Source organism: Myotis nattereri (assembly GCF_964212035.1).
Source record: "Myotis nattereri genome assembly, chromosome: 19".
Classification (NCBI taxonomy): Eukaryota; Metazoa; Chordata; class Mammalia; order Chiroptera; family Vespertilionidae; genus Myotis; species Myotis nattereri.
In genome coordinates this window covers 27,582,669-27,600,332 of record NC_138095.1, presented here as the reverse complement: position 1 = coordinate 27,600,332, position 17,664 = coordinate 27,582,669, and the positions used below count along the sequence as shown (strand labels likewise).

The window sequence follows — 17,664 nt, the reverse complement described above, 5'->3', positions numbered from 1 at the left end:
CAGACGGGGGGCCCCTGCTCTGCCCTGGACCCCTGGGCCTGGGGCTGTCCCTGTGGGTGGGGGCGCCCTGGCCCCGCCCCGCTGCCCACAGGCCGCCTCAGGGGAAGTTGTGGGCTCGGTCTGAGCCGCGGCACCGCCTCGCACAGGGCTGCCGCGCGGCCGGTCCTGAGTGTGTCCCTCTGGCTTCCAGCAGGGTGGGCCAGCGCGGCAGCGGGCTCTCCATGTCGGCTGCCCGGAGCGAGCACGAGGTGTCCGAGATCATCGACGGCCTCTCGGAGCAGGAGGTGAGTCCGCGGCCCTGACTCTGACTCACCCTGGACGGTGCAAATCCAAGGGGGGTCACTGACGTGGGGACAGGGCCAGCGCGGGAGCTCAGACACCAGGGAGTGGCCATCGCCTGCCCCAGGTGGCATCTAATGAACAACATAAACGAATGAACAGAATAGACCCAGAGACATGGAAGCATGGAACAGACTGGAGTCTCAGGGAGGGGAGGGAGGGAAGCGATCAAACAAAGAACTTGCACGCGGATGTGCACAACCCAGGGACGCAGACCATTGGGGTGGTGAGTGCCTGGGGCGGGGCGGGGGGCGGCTAGAAGGGGTTAAGGGGGGAGAAAAGCAGACATAAGTAATACTTTCATCAATAAATAACTATTAAAGATTTAAGAAAAAAGATGTAAATTTTAAATTTATTTACTTAGATGTTTTTAGAGAAGTTGGGGGGGAGTGAGAGAGAAACATGGATGTGTTGTTGCACGTGCTGACGCATTCATGGGCTGCTGCTTGAGTGTGCCCTGACCGGGGACCGAACCTGCGACCTTGGGGAATCGGGAAGATGCTCTAAGCACCTTGATCTCCCCCATCCCCCACCCCCGCCTTCCTCGGTGCTGCCCGTCGGCCAAGTCCCACTGGCAGCCAGAGGGCAGGGGCCCTGACCTGGGCCAGCCTCCCACTGTGCACCGGGCGGGCACCCCCTGTCAGGCCTCGCAGCCCTGCCTGCTCTCACCAAGCTCCCCACGTGGTTCCCACTCAGGTGGTTCCCTCTCTGCCCGTCGGAAAGGGCCCTCGTTGTAGAACTTTGCACGATACGTGCCTGTTCAAACCCCGTTCAGCCCACAGAAAGCAGAACTCGGGGTGCCTGTGCCCACAGCCGCACCCGTGTGTCTGCCCCAGTCCCCGCCCAACGCCGCGGCCACAGGCAGGTCCCATGGTGGCACGGACAGGCTGGGTTTGCCCTGGAAGCCAGAGGAGGGCGGCCTTTCCCCCTGGGTCCCCTGCCTGCCTCAAGGCCTGGGACGTCTGGGCTGGTCCGCATCCCCAGGGCCTGGCACTGGCATCCTCAGGGCGCAGGGCCAGCAGCCAGGGGGCCGAGGCTCGCCATAGCAGCGCAGCCCCCCTGAGGCTCCCTGGAGGCTGGGCAGGAGGAGACCTCCCCGTCCTTCGGGGAGCTGTCAGCCGGGGGCGCAGGCCCCATCGGGGAGAGAGAGGGAGGCAACCCTGTAGGCTGAGCGGGGTGTCCTGCCGCTGCCCATGACCATGGCCGTGACCCCCCAGTGTTCTCCTCGGGCAGCTGGGCGGCTCGGGGCTCCGGGGTCCCTTCTCCCAGCTGGGTCAGGACACACGCACACACAGGACACACACGCACCAACACCGAGCGGAGGGTCGGATGAGGGAGGCTGTGGCCTGGCTGGGTCTCCGCCTGCCTCTGGACGTGGGTGATGAACGGCCGGGACATGAGCCCAGCTGAGTGGCCGCCCCAATGCATTATGGGTGACTCCTGCCAGGCATGGGCTGTGCAGGCCTGATCCCAGGTGGACACACGGGAGGTGGGGGAGAGGGGGGAGCTGGACGCCAGGGCTGGGCAGCAAGTGGTTCTGACCCTGTCCACAGCCCCCCCACCCCGTGCCCTCTGAGCCTGAGTGGCCCGGCCCACGTCCCGAGCTCACGTGGCCCAGCCGCCCCAGACATCCCACGGTGGCTTCTGGCGCCTGCGTTTCCCGTGGAAGATTCACGGCCCCGTCTCCCGGCGGACGGGCGGCGGCTGCTCTTTGCAGCGAATTTACAGCTGGGCCCACCACCGCAGGCCTGTCTGGCTGCCTTTTTCTATTTTCTTTCTCTCTTTTTTAAAATATAGTTTTATTGATTTCAGAGAGGAAGGGAGAGGGAGAGAGAGAGACATCCATGATGAGAATCATGGATCGGCTGCCTCCTGCACGCCCCCTACTGGGGATCAAGCCCACAACCCAGGCCTGTGCCCTGACTGGGAATGGAACCCTGGACCCATCAGTTCGCAGGTGGACATTCTACCCATTGAGCCACACCGGCCAGGGCTGGGGCTGCCTTTAAATCCCCCTCCCCCGGCACGGGCTACTGCTATTTTTTTACTCGTCATTCTCTCTCTGTTTCACATTTTCCCACTCTCACCTGGAGCATCCACCCCCCCCTCCCCCCGTCTCCCCGCATGTCACCTGGGCCCCCGTCCCCGTCCTGTCCCCGGCGTCGCGCGCTCACTGACCGGGCCCCTCCTCCGTCTCCCGGCAGAACCTGGAGAAGCAGATGCGGCAGCTGGCCGTGATCCCGCCCATGCTGTACGACGCCGACCAGCAGCGCATCAAGTTCATCAACATGAACGGGCTCATGGACGACCCCATGAAGGTGTACAAGGACCGGCAGGTCATGAACATGTGGAGCGAGCAGGAGAAGGAGACCTTCCGCGAGAAGTGAGCCTGGCGCCGAGCGGGGGTGGGGGGCGGCGGCGGCGGCCGGGCCCGCGGGCCTCTGGGCCCTGCCCTGACCCAGCCGGGACAGTGACCACAGACTGGGCGCTTAGAGCAACAGGAATGCGTCATCTCAGTGCCGGAGGCCAGAGGTGCAAGGTCAGGGTGTGGGCAGGGCCGGTTCCTTCTGACTTCAGAGGGAGGAAGGGAGGGAGGGAGAGAGAGAACCGTCGGTGGTGAGAGAGAATCAGGTGGTGAGAGAGAATCACCAATCGGCTGCCTCCTGCACGCCCCCCACTGGTTCGTGGGTCGAGGCTCAGCCCCTGAGCCGGCCGGCTGGGCAGGGCCGGGTCCGGCTCCCTTCTGTGTGGCTCTCCCGGCTTCCACTGTTCCCAGCAGTGCCTGTCACCGTGGCTTGTAGTGTAGCCTGGTCACTGCACCTCCTTTTGTCTTCAGGTTCCCCCTGCCCCCCATTTGTGTTCTCGGGTCTCTTATCTTTTCCCCGAGAGGCAGGAGGGAGGGAACTGAGGCATGGGCTGGAACAGACGGCCCCAGCCTAGCCACTGGCTTCCCCCTCTGCCCGTGCGGAAGGCCTGTGGGCAGGACAGTTCCTTTAAGACGTGGGGCCGGGCCTGGGGCAGTCTCTGCCCTTCCCAGGGTCGGAGGTCGGGGGTTGGGCACCGGACAGGTCAGCCAGAACGGACACCAGGACTTGACGGAGCAGGAGGAGGGTCCCGGGTCCCACGGATCCCGCGGTCTCCTCAGGAAGTAGCGCTGTGGGGAGCCGTTCCCGCGGCGTGTTTAGGGTTTAAGCTCCGAGACGGAAAAGCCCAGGTCCCGGTGGCTCCTGCTGGGTCCTCGCGGTCACGGGGGCGCCCGCTCCACCCTGGAGTCAAGTCCTCCGTCCCCCGTCCCCCGTCGAAGGCACGCGACTGTAGAGCAGTCGGAGGCTACTAGTAAGCGTTGCCGTGCGTTAGGCATCTAGATCCCCCCGTGTCGTCGGTGTTTCTGTGGGTTTACGCCGTCTTCCCCCCAAAAAGGTGCTTCTGGGTCACGCGGCTAACGCACCGGCGGGGCCCGTTTGGGGGCTCGTGTCTTTCCCGGACTGTGGTCCTGGTTGAGGCTCATTTTCAGTGGGGTTGGTCGCGGGCGCTCGGGGCCTTTGACAATCGCACACGGGTGGCATAGGGCTCCGCCACTCCTTGTCTCTGAGCCTCAGTTTCCCCATCTGTAAACTGGGTGAGCAGCAGTGCCTTGCTCTTCAGCTGTCGCGAGGCTCCCAGTCTCGGCCGGTTCCGGGTCATCGTTGACCAAGGACACGTGTGGATTGCGGGGAGGTGGACAGGTGACCTAGGCCATGTCCAGGCTCCATTCCCGATCTCCTAGGGCCGGCTCTGCTGGAGAAACCCCGGCAGAAAGGATTGGGGGGAGAGGGGAGGAAATGTCCTGGGGCGGGAGAGGGAGGGGCCAGAGCCGGTCTGTCTGGAAAAGGAGGGCGTTCAGTCGCTCCAGGGTTGCGAGCCGCCCGAGGCGGGATCCCAGGCGGGGAAGCCGGCCACCGAGTCCTGGCTTCCTCCGGGAGGAGAGAAGAGGCCATTCCGGATTTTCCGGTGTCTGGTCGGGGAGCCGGGGAGGGGCCCTCTGGCCTCCCGCCCAGCCATCTGGAGGGCCAGGCGCTGGCCCAGGCGCCCTCCTGGGATCCAGGCCCCGGCCTCTCAGGCAGCCTCTTCTCTCCCCCAGGGCGGCCGCGGGGCCGGGGCACCGCGTGGGGACGGCCGGGCCAAGGCTGGGCTTGGGCCAGTGGCTCCACCCGGCCTCCCTGGGGCCCGGGCAGTCCTGACCCACATCCCCGCCCCCGCCGGCCGGCCGCCTGCTCCCGTGGCCCTGACGTTTCGGCCTGGCTGCGCGCTTTCCCAGTAATTCCCCGGCTTCCCAGGAAGCCAGTTGGTGGGGCGCCAGCTCCCGCCACCCCTCTGGCTGCAGGCCCTTCTCGCCGCCTCCTTGGCCGGCCTGCCTCTCGCCCGCCTCCCCGAGGGCAGTCAGAGCCTGTGCTCCCTGACCCGTGGCCTCGCTGGGGGAGGCCCGTGGGCCGGGCGCGGCCGGCTTCCCAGGCCCGGCTGCAGAGAGAGACAAAGCAGATTTTAAAAGGGGGGGGGCGGGAACCCCACTGAAGAGCCGCGTGCTATGTCCTCATTTTTCCTGGAAGCCGCCTCCAGCAGGACAAACAAATATATTTTCAAAGGCGCTAAAACCAGTGACTCACTCCCAGCAACGCCCTCTCGCAGTCCTTGGCCCGCCTGCCGCCCTTCCCACACCCCCCTGGGTTAATTGCTCCGAGTGGGGCGGTGCCCGCCCCGCCGGGCCAATGGAGATGGCAGGCTCCCGGGAGCTCGGCGGCCGCCCCGCCGGGGAGCCCCCCTCGGCCCGGACTCAGGCCCACCCCTCTCTCCCCGCAGGTTCATGCAGCACCCCAAGAACTTCGGCCTGATCGCCTCGTTCCTGGAGAGGAAGGTGAGTCACGCCAGCCGGGCTGCCCCGCCCCGCACCCCACTGGCATCCACTCCTGGGGCGGCCGCTGGGCCGGGCGAAGGGCCTCCCCTGCTCCCCACCGTGGGGCTTCTGTCGAGAGCCCTTTGCTCTGCAGCCCTATCTGTCTGTCAGTCCTTCCCTCCTTCCCTCCTGGGAGCTTAGCCACAGGCCCCGCCCACACCTCCCGGGCCCACGGGGCGGAGCTCGGGCCGGGAAAGCCCAGGGGAGTCCAGTGCTGGGCGCCCGGAGCCAGCGCCTCATGCGTGCGTGGCCGCCAGCGTCCTGGCCGCCTGGGCCCCGGTTCTGGGCGCCGGGCGTCCTGAGTAAGGCTTTGTGGGCCAGAGTGGCGTTCTCCCGGGGGCAGGACGGAGTGGCTTCCCGGCCCTCTGATACTCACTGCGTGTGTGCTGACACCCGATGCCAAGCCAGGCACGTGGCCTGCGAGTCCCCATCCCCTCGGACACACCTACCCCTGGCACTGACTCTCGAACCCCACTTCGGGCCCAGGCAGCCGGGGCGGCGCCCCTCTCTACTCCGGCTCCCTCTGGGTGTCCCCGACACAGTGAAGCCCCGAGGCCCCTGGTTCATGGGTGGACGCTCACCACTGAGCCACACCCGCTGGACATCAAGTGTGCTGCTTTTTTATTTCTTTTAAATATATTTTTATTGGTTTCAGAGAGGAAGGGAGAGGGAGAGAGAGAGAGACATCCATGATGAGAGAGCACCATGGACCGGCTGCCTCCTGCAAGCCCCCCACTGGGGATGGAGCCCGAGACCCGGGCCTGTGCCCTGACCGGGAGTCAAGCTGTGACCTTCTTGTTTATCATCCACGCTCAACCACTGAGCCACACCGGCCGCCCCACCCTTGTTTTTTTGTGTTTGTTAATTTCTAAGAAATAAATATTTTATTGATTTTTTACAGAGAGGCAGGGAGAAGGATAGAGTTAGAAACATCGATGAGAGAGAAACATCGATCAGCTGCCTCCTGCACACTCCCTACTGGGTATGTGCCCGCAACCCAGGTACATGCCCTTGACCGGAATCGAACCTGGGACCCTTGAGTCCGCAGGCCGACGCTCTATCCACTGAGCCAAGCTGGTTAGGGCTGTTAATTTTTATTGATTGGTTTTAGGGAGAGAGAAACACGGATTCGTTGTCCCGCTTATTGATGCACTCACTGGTTGATTCCCCTGTGCCCTGACCTGGGGTAGAACCCGCAACCTTGGTATATCGGGACGACACGCTGACCCACTGAGCCACCCGGCCAGGGCCCTCTGCTGTTTCCCAGGACGTCCTCCAACGGGGCCCCTTTGGGCAGGGAGCGGGGGGGAGGGGTGGCTCGGATCCAGGCCCCCGTGGGAAGACAAGGCAGGGGGCAGACGTAAACACTCCAGGAGATGTGAGTCGCGCGGGAGCGGGAGTCAGTCTGGACGCGCGAAGCTTGGAAGAGGTTGTTTAGGCCCAAATCTTAGGGAAAAGGAGGCTGGGGTGAGAGAAGGGAGACCCCAGGCAGACCCCGGGGAGGCGGGGGACGAGGGCCTGAATCTGCCCACCGGGATGCTGGCAGCCTGTCCTGGGCCGGGAGGGCAGCCTTGCGGGCACTGTCACCGACAGTGGTGACCACGTTTAGAACAGATGACACCTCGGCCTGTGGCCTGTGTGCGGACGCTGTCCCGGCACTCACCCACCTACTTGATCTTCATGACAGCGTGGAAGGGTGTGTCATTAGCATCCCCATTTTACAGGCGAGGAAACTGACACAGGGCGGGTAGCCCGGCCACGGCCACGCAGCCAGGGCCTGGACGAAGCAGGATCCGAACCCAGTCCCGCGGCTCCCGGCCGCCTGCTCAGCCCGCCCACGCTGGGCACCCCTCAGCGCCTTCTCTCTCTCCGCCCGCAGACCGTGGCGGAGTGCGTCCTCTACTACTACCTGACCAAGAAGAACGAGAACTACAAGAGCCTGGTGAGGCGGAGCTACCGGCGCCGCGGGAAGAGCCAGGTGAGCGGCCGGGTGGGCGGTGGGCCTCCGGACCGTTCCCAGCATGCTCGGCGGCCGCAGGCTCCCTTCCGTCCCGTCGGGTCCCCCTCTCCGGTGACTGGGACACCCTCTCCGGGGGCGTCTGGCCTTCCCCTGCGGCAAGGAGCAGAGCTGGGAGAGGTGGCCATTCGGTTCTCAGTCTGGAAGATTCTAGAACTCAGCTGGGGGACCAGGGCCCCTGGGGTTCAAAGGCTACTCCATTCTCCTCCCCGGCTGGTTTGGTTTGGCTCCGTGGATAGAGCACCGGCCCGCAGACCGAAGGGTCCAGGGTTCGATTCTGGTCACGGGCACGTAGCTCAGTTGCAGGCTGGCTCCCTGGCCCTGGCTGGAGCCACGCTAGAGGCAGGCGATCCATGTGTCTCTCTCAGATGTTTCGCTCTGTCCCTCCTCCTCCCTTCCTCTCTCCCTAAAAATCAATGGAAACAAACAAAAACAGGCTACGTTCTGAGAGCTGAGCTGGGCTCCCGGGCTGGTGTGGGCCGGCCCCGCGAACACACCATGTTAGAAACATGGTCACGGCCTCGCGTGTCTATTTTAATGCGCATTTGAAAGAAGGAATAGCCAGCACTGCGTCCTGTGACTTTTCCGACGTCGCTGCTCAGGCTGAGAGTGAAGGGTTATTTAAGTTAGAGCCGCGCCTGGCAGCCTGGCCCGCCACCTGCTTCTGTGAATCAAGTTTTATTGGCACGTGGCCACGCCCACTCATTTGCATATTGCCGTGGCAACAGCCCATGTGGCGCAGTCCTGAGGGAAGCCGCAAAGCCTGGAAAACGTACCAGCTGGTTCTTCCCAGGAGGAGTCTGCCGACCTCAGAAGGAGTTGGTTTAAAACAATAGTCAGTCAAGCCCTAGCCAGTGTGCCTCAGTGGATAGAGCGCCGGCCTGCAGACTGAAGGGTCCCGGGTTCGATTCCCGGTCAGGGCACAGGCCTGGGTTGCAGGCTTGATCCCCAGCGGGGGCCGTGCAGGAGGCAGCTGGTCCGTGATTCTCTCTCATCATGGATGTTTCTATCTCTCTCTCCCTCTCGCTTCCTCTCTGAAATCAATAAAAAATTATTTAAAATAAATAAGTAAATAAAAAGGAAGCGTTAAGTTCAAAAAACCTGAATCGTTAAAAAAAAAAAAAATTCAGTCGCTAATGGTAAAGGTGACGGGGTCATTGGCACCCACTGGAAGCAGGGTCACGGATGTGGGGGTCACAGATGCGGGCGGTTGGGAGAGAGGGACGGGGACAGAGTTGTTCCGCAGAGAATCAGCCCTTGGCCATCCTGGGAGCCTCCGGCAGGAGGAGGCGGGTTTGGGGAGCGTGAGGGCCGTGGTAGGAGGGGTTCAGGCTGGCACTACTCTCCGGGGGTCCTTGGGCCGAGCCCCTATCTCTCGGCCCTGCACCCCGAGAGTCAGCCCCGATGGCCGGGGCCCCGGAGGTCTGGGCCGTCCGTGCGTGGTCCGAGCATCCTCCCTGAGCTGAGTCAGCGGCTGAGGCTGGGCCAGCCCCGAGCCCTGGGTGGCGGCCCAGCGGTTTATAGCCGTGATTCATGGACGAGGGGGTCGAGTTATCTCAGCCCGTGTCGAGGCCCAGCCCAGCGACGCCATGGTCAGGAGCCGGCCTGACTCTGCAAACCGTCGGGGAGCCCGGGCGAGGCTGAGGCCGGCCGGGCAGCAGGGCCTGTCCCCGCGGCGGTAGGGACTGCCCGCCGGCCGCCTGGCCATGGGGGCGCCGTGCTGCGGAGGGAGCGTGTCCCCAAGGGTGAGCTGTCGCTGGGCTTGTCAGATTGGACGTGGAGGGAAGAGGGGGGCTGCTGGAGAGGAGGCCAGTGGGGTCTCCCCGTGGCTCCGTGGCCTGTGGTCAGAGACTAGCGGAGCGGGCCGCAGGGTCAGGAAACCTCCCTCCCGGGCGCCCGGCCCGGCTGCCCCTCCCGGGCCCGTGGGGAAGCCAGGGAGGGGCGGCTTCCTCCCTCCAGTCCAGCCAGCTCCTCGGCTGCGCTCGCTCTTCCTGGCGCCCCTGCAGCCTCCTCGCTGCTGGGGGACCACAGGCCCCTCACCCCAAGTCTCCTGCTGGTTCCTGGGGTGATCTCTCCTTTTCTGTTTCCTGTTTCCGTCTCTCTGTCCCTAATGCTCGCTCGTGCACGTACACACACACACACACACACACACACACACACACGCACACCCCTCCCTCCTCCCTGGTCTCTCTCCTTCATCTTTCCTCCTCTCCCCATCCCGCCCCCCCCCCAGCCTCCTCTCCAGGGCCCCACTGAGGGATGGGCGACCTTGTTCCGCTGCTGGGGCCCCCACAGGCAGCCAGCATGCGAGTGGGACAGTGTGACCGGGGCGGTGTTCCAGGGCAGGGCGGCCCCGGTCCCCTGGGGAGGGAGGAGGAGTCACGTGCAGCCGGTTGGCGCTGGTGCCCAGGGCCTGGCTGCCCTGCCCCTCCGCCTCCATGGCTCACCAGGTAAAGTCTGTCTGGGGGGGGCATGTGTCCTCCAGGTCGGGCTGTCCTCTCCCTGGTGAGCTGATCTTCTTGCGTCTCTCCCCAAAACGACCTCCCGGGCAGGAATGGGTGTCCAGTGGGGGCCGGTCCCCCGCTTCCCTGGCCGACCAGCTGCAGGAGGCCCGGCTTCCGCTCTGCGGGGGGCAGGCGGCTGGGCTCGGGGCTGGAGTGAGCAGATGTTCCCAGCTCCCCGCCCAGTTGTGTGCTAAGTGGGAACAAGCCTGGGGGGTGGGGGGCCCAGATGCATCCCAGGGGATGCTGTTCTTGGGGAGGCCGCTGATGGGGGTCCCGCTTCCTCGTGGGCCTTGACGGGGGCGGGGCGACCGCATCCAAGGGAGAGAGGGACAGGGACCCCGTGAGCCCCGCCCAGAAGACCCGAGGGGGGATCCCTCAGGCCCCCAGGGGCGAGAGGCTGGCGGCCTCGCATCCGGGCATCGCGGCTGGGCTGCCAGGAGGGCGCGTCGTGTGGGGCTGCGTTGGAGTCCGGGATGTCGGCCTTTGCAGTGTCACCGTTCCAGGTGACGCCACGGAGCAAGGAGGCCCCGAGCTGACCCGCGTGGGAGTGGCCGCGGCCAGTAAACGCGATGCTTGTTTCTGCTGGAGCCGGAGGCGGCTGCGAGGGAGGCGAGCTCTCAGGGAGCTGACCCCGCAGGCTTCCCGGAGGAGGGGTCATTCGGCTGAGACGGGCCAGGCAGAGTCCAGGCAGGGCTGGGGGCCAAGGAGGCCGGGAGGCCAGGAGGCCGGGCAGCTGCCACAAGGCCTCGGTCGGAGCCGCCTGTGCCGGCCGCGGGTGCAGGCAGTGGCTGCAGGATAAGACCCCAGGGGCCTGGGCCCTGAGTACGGTGATGGGGCTCCAGGGGGTGGGGGTGGCCGCTGGGAGGGACAGCAGGAGACGCTTTCAAGCGAAGCTGTAGTCGCTCGGGGGTTCCTGGCACTCGCCGTCTCGGAGGCGCCAAGCTCGCCCTGTGGTCGGAAAGGCCCTGCCTGCCCGGGGCCCCAAGGTGTGCCCGGCCGGCAGGTGTGACAGGTAGAGACGCAACCACGCGGGCGGCCCGTGGCCAGGGCATCCCCCTCAGCCAGCCACGCCCCTCCCCCTCCCGGGTCCCCCTCCCCCTCCCGGGTCCTCCTGGCCCCGGACTCCCACCCCGCCCTCTGCCTCCTCTTGCGGACGTGGACGTGCCTGCTCCCCCGGCTGGGCCCTGGCTGGCTTCCTCTGCGGCTCCCGAGCGGTTGAAGGTCCCTCAGCAGCCAGAGGGGTTCGGTGGTGCCGGGAGCGGGCTAGTTCAGGGGCTCGGCTACAGTCGGGTCAGCAGTGACGTGTTGGGGGGAGAGGCTGCCCTTCCGCCTGGCCCTTTCCCGTCCTCTTCCAGGGAAGAGGGGTCCGTGGGGACGGGGCAGCCCTGGCCAGGAGGTTCCAGGTGGAAACCCCCGCAGCCTCGGATCGGAGAGCCTCGCCCTGTGCCCGGGTCCCAGGTGCCCTGAGCCATAAAATAAGGAAAGGAAAAAGAAATTCAGGCAGGACGGGAAGGAGCCGCCCCCCCCCCCCCCCCCCCCCCGTCCTCTCCTGTCCTGGGAGGCCCAGTGCCTCGGGGCGGGCTGGCCGGGGCAGCTCACCTGCCGGCCTGCCTGGGGGGAGATGAGAGAAAGGGGCCACGTGGAGGCTGGTTTTGCCGAGAGCGTCTTTGGTCTCCCAGGGCCCCGAGGCTGCAGAGCGGGCCTGGGCCTGGCCGCAGCCACCTCCATGGCCGGAGCGTGGAGACTGAGGCTCAGAGAGGTGGCCTGCAGGGCTGGGGCTCAGGGGTGTGTCCCCCGTTCCCACGCTCGCTCTGCTCCTGCCTGGAGCGCAATAGGGCGCCTCCTGCTGGCGTTCACGGGTTCTGCTCCACGGGAAGGCCTGTGGCAGACGCCACTCCTGTCTGTCTGCTCCTCACATCCCGCCTCCGGGCTGGCTGGCGGGGAGATGAGACGTGCGGAGTACCCCTGCTCTCGTCCTAGGTCACAAAGCCACCGAGGGAGGGAGGGGCCAGGGGTCACCTGACACCGGCCCTTTCTGCACCCCCCACCCCTCCCCGTGCCCCCGCCTCCCGGCGCCTCTGGGCTGGGCTGTGTCCTTTGGGGCCCAGTACCTGCAGCCTCCCCTAGCGGGCTTCCTTTCTTTCTTTTTTCTTTTTTTGGTTAATCCTCACTTGAGCATATTTTCCCTTTGGTTTTTAGGGAGAGTGGAAGAGAGAGGGAGACACAGAGGAACATGGATGTGGGAGAAACACATCGATGGGTTGCCTCCTGCATGAGCCCCAACCCGGGCCCGGGCTGGGGAGGAGCCTGCACCCAAGTACGTGGCCTTGACTGGAATCGAACCCGGGACCCCTCGATCTGCAGGCCGACGCTCTGTCCACTGACCCACACCGGCCAGGGCTCCCACTGGACTTCACGATGCCCCCTCCGCCTCCCTGCCTGCCCCACCCAGGTGCACTCACCTGCCTCACTGTCCTCCCCTTTCTGTGTCGCCCCTCCCCCCCCCCCCCCCCCCAGCAGCAGCAGCAGCAGCAGCAGCAGATGCCCCGGGGCAGCCAGGAGGAGAAGGAGGAGAAGGAGAAGGAGGCCGAGAAGGAGGAGGAGCGGCCGGACGTCGAGAACGACAAGGAAGAGCTGACCAAGTAAGGCCGCCACCGGGAGCAGGGTCTGTGCTCAGCCCAGGTCTGGGGCCCGCGGGTGACCCAGGGCCAGTGACCCTGGGCAGGTGTGTGAGGATGTTGTGTGGTTTGGTGTCTACCCAGGGCCTGCCAAGAAGGGAGGCATTTTCTGCTCTGTCCTCGCAGCCCCACTGCGGATGCTGCTCCTCTCCTCCCTCCTCCTGCTCCTCCTCCTCCTCCTGCTTCTCCTCCTCCTGCTGCTCCTCCTCCTCCTGCTTCTCCTCCTCCTCCTCCTGCTGCTCCTCCTCCTCCTCCTGCTCCTCTTCCTCCTCCTCCTGCTGCTCCTCCTCCTGCTTCTCCTCCTGCTTCTCCTCCTGCTTCTCCTCCTCCTCCTCCTCCTCCTCCTCCTCCTGCTCCTCCTCCTGCTTCTCCTCCTGCTTCTCCTCCTGCTTCTCCTCCTCCTGCTCCTCCTCTTGCTGCTTCTCCTCTTCCTCTTGCTGCTCCTCCTGCTCCTCCTCCTCTTGCTGCTCCTCCTCCTCTTGCTGCTTCTCCTCCTCCTGCTTCTCCTCCTCCTGCTTCTCCTCCTCCTGCTCCTCCTCCTGCTCCTCCTCCTGCTTCTCCTCCTCCTGCTTCTCCTGCTTCTCCTCCTCCTGCTCCTCCTCCTGCTTCTCCTCCTCCTGCTCCTCCTCCTGCTTCTCCTCCTCCTGCTTCTCCTCCTGCTTCTCCTCCTGCTTCTCCTCCTCCTCCTGCTTCTCCTCCTCCTCCTGCTCCTCCTCCTGCTTTTTCTCCTCCTGCTCCTCCTCCTCCTCCTGCTCCTCCTCCTGCTGCTCCTCCTCCTCCTGCTGCTCCTCCTCCTCCTCCTGCTTCTCCTCCTCCTCCTCCTGCTTCTCCTCCTCCTCCTGCTCCTCCTCCTCCTGCTTCTCCTCCTCCTCCTGCTCCTCCTCCTCCTGCTTCTCCTCCTCCTCCTGCTTCTACTGTTCCTCCTGCTCCTCCTCCTCCTCCTGCTTCTCCTCCTCCTCCTGCTCCTCCTCCTCCTCCTGCTCCTCCTCCTCCTCCTGCTTCTCCTCCTCCTCCTCCTCCTGCTTCTCCTCCTCCTCCTCCTGCTTCTCCTCCTCCTGCTTCTCCTCCTCCTGCTTCTCCTCCTCCTCCTGCTTCTCCTCCTCCTCCTCCTCCTGCTTCTCCTCCTCCTCCTCCTGCTTCTCCTCCTCCTGCTTCTCCTCCTCCTGCTTCTCCTCCTCCTCCTGCTTCTCCTCCTCCTGCTGCTCCTCCTCCTGCTTCTCCTCCTCCTCCTGCTTCTCCTCCTCCTGCTTCTCCTCCTCCTGCTTCTCCTCCTCCTCCTGCTTCTCCTCCTCCTGCTGCTCCTCCTCCTGCTTCTCCTCCTCCTCCTGCTTCTCCTCCTCCTGCTGCTCCTCCTCCTGCTTCTTATCCTCCTCCTGCTCCTCCTGCTCCTCTTGCTGCTTCTCCTCCTCCTCCTTCTGCTCCTCCTCTTGCTGCTTCTCCTGCTCCTCTCCCTCCGCCTCCCCCTCTGCCTGCCCTTTCTTTCTCCAACTCTCCGGAGACCTGCTGACTGATAGCTCATTTGCACTCCTCTCTGAGCGAATACATCCAGGCAGTGACTTTGGAACTCTGCCCCCTCCTCCCCTCCTCTCCTCTTGTGCATCTGTCTCTGGAGACGGAGACTCGGGGAGGGGCACGGGGATCAGAGGAGCTGGGGAGGGGCTCGGTGTGCAGGCAGCCGCAGCCCTCGCCTTTAGTGTCATTGCTGTCGGTGTGAGCCCGTGCGGATCAAGGCACAGCCTCGCCCGGAGCCCCCCAGCCTCCCGGAGCCCCCAGCCTCCCTCCCGCACGTGCTGCAGGGGCGGAGGGAGCGGAGCCGGCGGGAGAGTCCGCGGGGAGACGGGGTGGAGAGAGAACGGCACGGCCGGGCGCCAGGTGCCTGGAATGGGCTCAGGCCTGTGGTTGCCGCGAGCATCTGGCCGGTCCCGTCTCCCGGGCTTCCAGCGAGGGCCTTCCCGAGGGCGGATGGGAGGCCGAGGGGGTAAACCTCAGGGCCCCAGAGGAAACCGCCTGAGACGATAGGGCGTTGAGGTCACACGCGCCCCCCACACCCGGCTCGCCTGCGTAAGGCCCTTGGGAGCCTGGGCTCTCACAGAGCGGGGCGCGCCTCCCCGTGCGGGTGGCGTGGCTGTACCCCAGGCCGGGGGGGAGCAGCCCCCTCTGGTGTAGGACATGGCCTTGCAGGGAGCACGCAGCCCCCACTCCCGTCGAGTGAATGAAAAGGCTGCCCAGTCAAACAGCAGAGAGCAAAGCGGCCGAGAGCGGCCGGCTCACCCCGCCCTTCTGATAAACGCAGAGCCGCTGCCCACGGCTGCCCGCCAAGCTCCCTCGGCGGCGGGAGAGGCGGCCTGGCGGGTGGCTGCCCGCCCGCAGGTGCAGGTCTCGTGGCCACGGCCGCCCGGCGACACCCTCCCTCCGTCCCCCCCTGACCCTCAGGGAGAAGACGGACGACACCTCTGGGGAGGACAACGATGAGAAGGAGGCCGTGGCCTCCAAAGGCCGCAAAACCGCCAACAGCCAGGGGAGGCGCAAGGGCCGCATCACCCGCTCCATGGCCAGCGAGGCCAACAGCGAGGAGGCCGTCCCCCCGCAGCAGAGCGCCGAGCTGGGTGAGTCTCGGGCCCGGGCAGGGCCACCGTCCCGGCGTTCACTGGGCCTGCTGTGCGACCCGGGGCGACTTCCTGAACCCCTCTGTGCACAGCGGTTGCTGGCACCCGTGGGGAGGGCCTGCGGCAGTCTCCGTGGCGTGGAAGGGGCTCCGTGGCCTCCAGCCATGAGGACCCCAGAGCAGAGAGGGTTCCCATAAAACTCCAGACCAGCCCTTAGGGATTCGCTGTGACGTCGGGTCTGGCTGCGCTTGGCCTGTGTTTCTGCCAGGAGCAGCTGTTGGAGCGGAGTAGCCACCACCCCTTTTTAGAAGGACCCTCGTGCTGACCGCCCCCAACCTCCCCCAACCCCGTAGGCCAGTGATGGCGAACCTTTTGAGCTCGGCGTGTCCGCATTTTGAAAAACCCTAACTTACCTCTGGTGCCGTGTCACATAGAGAAATGTTTTGATCTTTGCAGCCACAGTACAACAAAGACTTCTATTTTTGATATTTGCTTCATATATTTCAATGCCATTTAACAAAGAAAAATCAACCAAAAAAATGAGTTCACGTGTCGCCTCTGACACGCGTGTCATAGGTTTGCCATCACTGCCGTAGGCGCCTGGATTCCTCATAGGGTCACTGCGATGGCGAAAGGGCTGAGTAGCAGTTCCCAAGATCAGCCACAAGGGGGCAGCCCATGAGCATCTGTCCTCTGTACTTTTTTGACTCTTTGGGGCCCACCCTCCCTGCCTCTGTGGGAACCCCAGGCCCCGGTCACCAAGATGCCTTCCCAGGGTGGGGGTTGAGGTGATGTTTTGTCACCGGGATCTCCGCCTCCAGGCCCAGGGTCTGCTTCAGGCACCTGCCCCGGCTTCCCGGGGTGGCCTGTGTACCTGCACAGAGGGGCTGTTTGAGGCGTAGAGAAGCAGGGCTGCTTCTGTAGAGTCAAGGAGTTGGTCAGGATTCGAACCCAGCCTTGAGGTTCGGGCGGCCGCCCTCGGTGGCAGCGCAGAGCACGCACGGCCCCCTGGAGCCTGGGCCGATGGGGGGCCCAGATGCCGGGGTGGGAAATGCAGGGAGCTGTTCCAGCTCGCCCGCCCAGGCTCAGACCTCCCTGTCCAGGCCCCGCCCTGCCTCCGTTTCCCGCCTGTAAAATGGGGCGATGGCACACCCTGCACCCCAGCAGGCTGCGTGGAGGCTGGCCCGGGTGCGAGAGCCGCTCAGCGTGGTGCCCGTGCAGCCCGCGGCCGAGGAGACGCCCTGGGCGGCCGCGGCCAACGTGCGTGTCCTCCTTGCAGCCTCCATGGAGATGAACGAGAGCTCCCGCTGGACCGAGGAGGAGATGGAAACCGCCAAGAAAGGTGAGGGCGTCGGGGCCTGGCCGCCCTCCCTCGGCACCCGGTCCTGAAGGTCACGTGGCGGGAGGGCGTTGACTCGCTGGGCCGTGACGGGGGCTGCGGTGCAGCCGGTGGGGGGGCCGGGGGACAGGCTCTGTTTCGGGGTGTTCTCAGGTTGGCCATGTCCCCTTGGCGCCGCTCTCTCGGGCTCCTCCCTCCAGCTCCCCCCGCAGGCGAGGCCACCTCCCTGGGCCTCACTCTTCTCATCTGCACAATGGGGATGAGAGCGTCACCCCGAAGAGCCCCCTGCCTCCTCTCGCAGGTTCAGACCTCCGTGCAGCGGCTGGAGAAGGCCCCTGGCGGCCGGGGGGCGGGGGGGCTTGCGCAGGCCGGCGGGGCTCAGAGCTGTCAGCCCCCCGAGGGCCATGTTGTCAGTTTTCTCGGGCCTGTGTGTCCACTAGGTGGTTTTTACGTGGATCTCGCCGTGGAGTGCGCAAGAGGCTTTGTTGAAGTTGTGTGATTTCTCCTTTCCCCTGTAACTGTGACCAAGTGCACGCGAAATGGACTGTGTGTGCCCTCCGCAGCGTGCCTTCCAGGGGCTGTCCGTGCGTTCCCGTTGGCCAGCCCAGCACGGCCGTCAGCCCCGCCAGAAGCACCCCCATTAGCAGTCACCCCCCACCCCCGCCGGCCGCATGCACCTGCCGCCTTGCTCTCCGTCCCCTGGGCCCACCTCGCCGGGCCTCACCTGCGTGGAACCGTACGATACGTGCCCTTCGTGTCTGGCTCCTCCCGTGGGGCCGCGTGCTGGCGCCTCGCTCCTTTCCGTGGCTGCGTCGTCTTCCGCGCGTGGATGGGTCACGTTCTGTGATGCACGCGTTGGCCGATGGACCTGTGGGTCGTTTCCACGGTGGGGGATTGCGATGAGGCTGCTGTGAGCCGGTGCGTGGACTACGTGGGGTTTTAATCACACGTGTGACCCTGGGGTCTCGCTGTCGGTGGTGAAGTTGCCCTGGGACCCCCCCAGGGGGCAGTCAGGGCCCCACAGGCAGGTTCAGGCTGCCCCCCCCCCCTTGTGCTCCCACCTCTCACTCCCGCTGTGCCTCTGCTGTCACAGCAGCCCCAGCGCTGCCTCCTCCCTCCCCGTTACCTTGAGGGGTTGGGAGTTGGCGGCCGCCCTCTCTCTCCCTCGGGAAGGGCAGATCTGGGGCCGGGAGGACGGCGGGATGACTCACTCCGAGACGGGAGTGAGCCCTGGCCGCTCAAGGTTGGGCC

At 65.4% G+C, this 17,664-nt stretch overlaps 1 protein-coding gene across 1 annotated transcript in view; it reads left to right on the top strand.

Moving 5' to 3' along the window:
• NCOR2 (nuclear receptor corepressor 2) overlaps nucleotides 1–17,664 on the top strand; it is a 135,374-nt gene that overhangs the window by 70,050 nt on the left and 47,660 nt on the right. Inside the window, exons 11-17 of the mRNA XM_081113870.1 lie at nucleotides 191–284; nucleotides 2,544–2,722; nucleotides 5,176–5,230; nucleotides 7,149–7,247; nucleotides 12,311–12,432; nucleotides 14,902–15,074; nucleotides 16,354–16,416. Of these exons, the coding sequence (XP_080969996.1) occupies nucleotides 191–284; nucleotides 2,544–2,722; nucleotides 5,176–5,230; nucleotides 7,149–7,247; nucleotides 12,311–12,432; nucleotides 14,902–15,074; nucleotides 16,354–16,416 (785 nt within the window). The remainder of the gene's footprint in view (nucleotides 1–190; nucleotides 285–2,543; nucleotides 2,723–5,175; nucleotides 5,231–7,148; nucleotides 7,248–12,310; nucleotides 12,433–14,901; nucleotides 15,075–16,353; nucleotides 16,417–17,664) is intronic.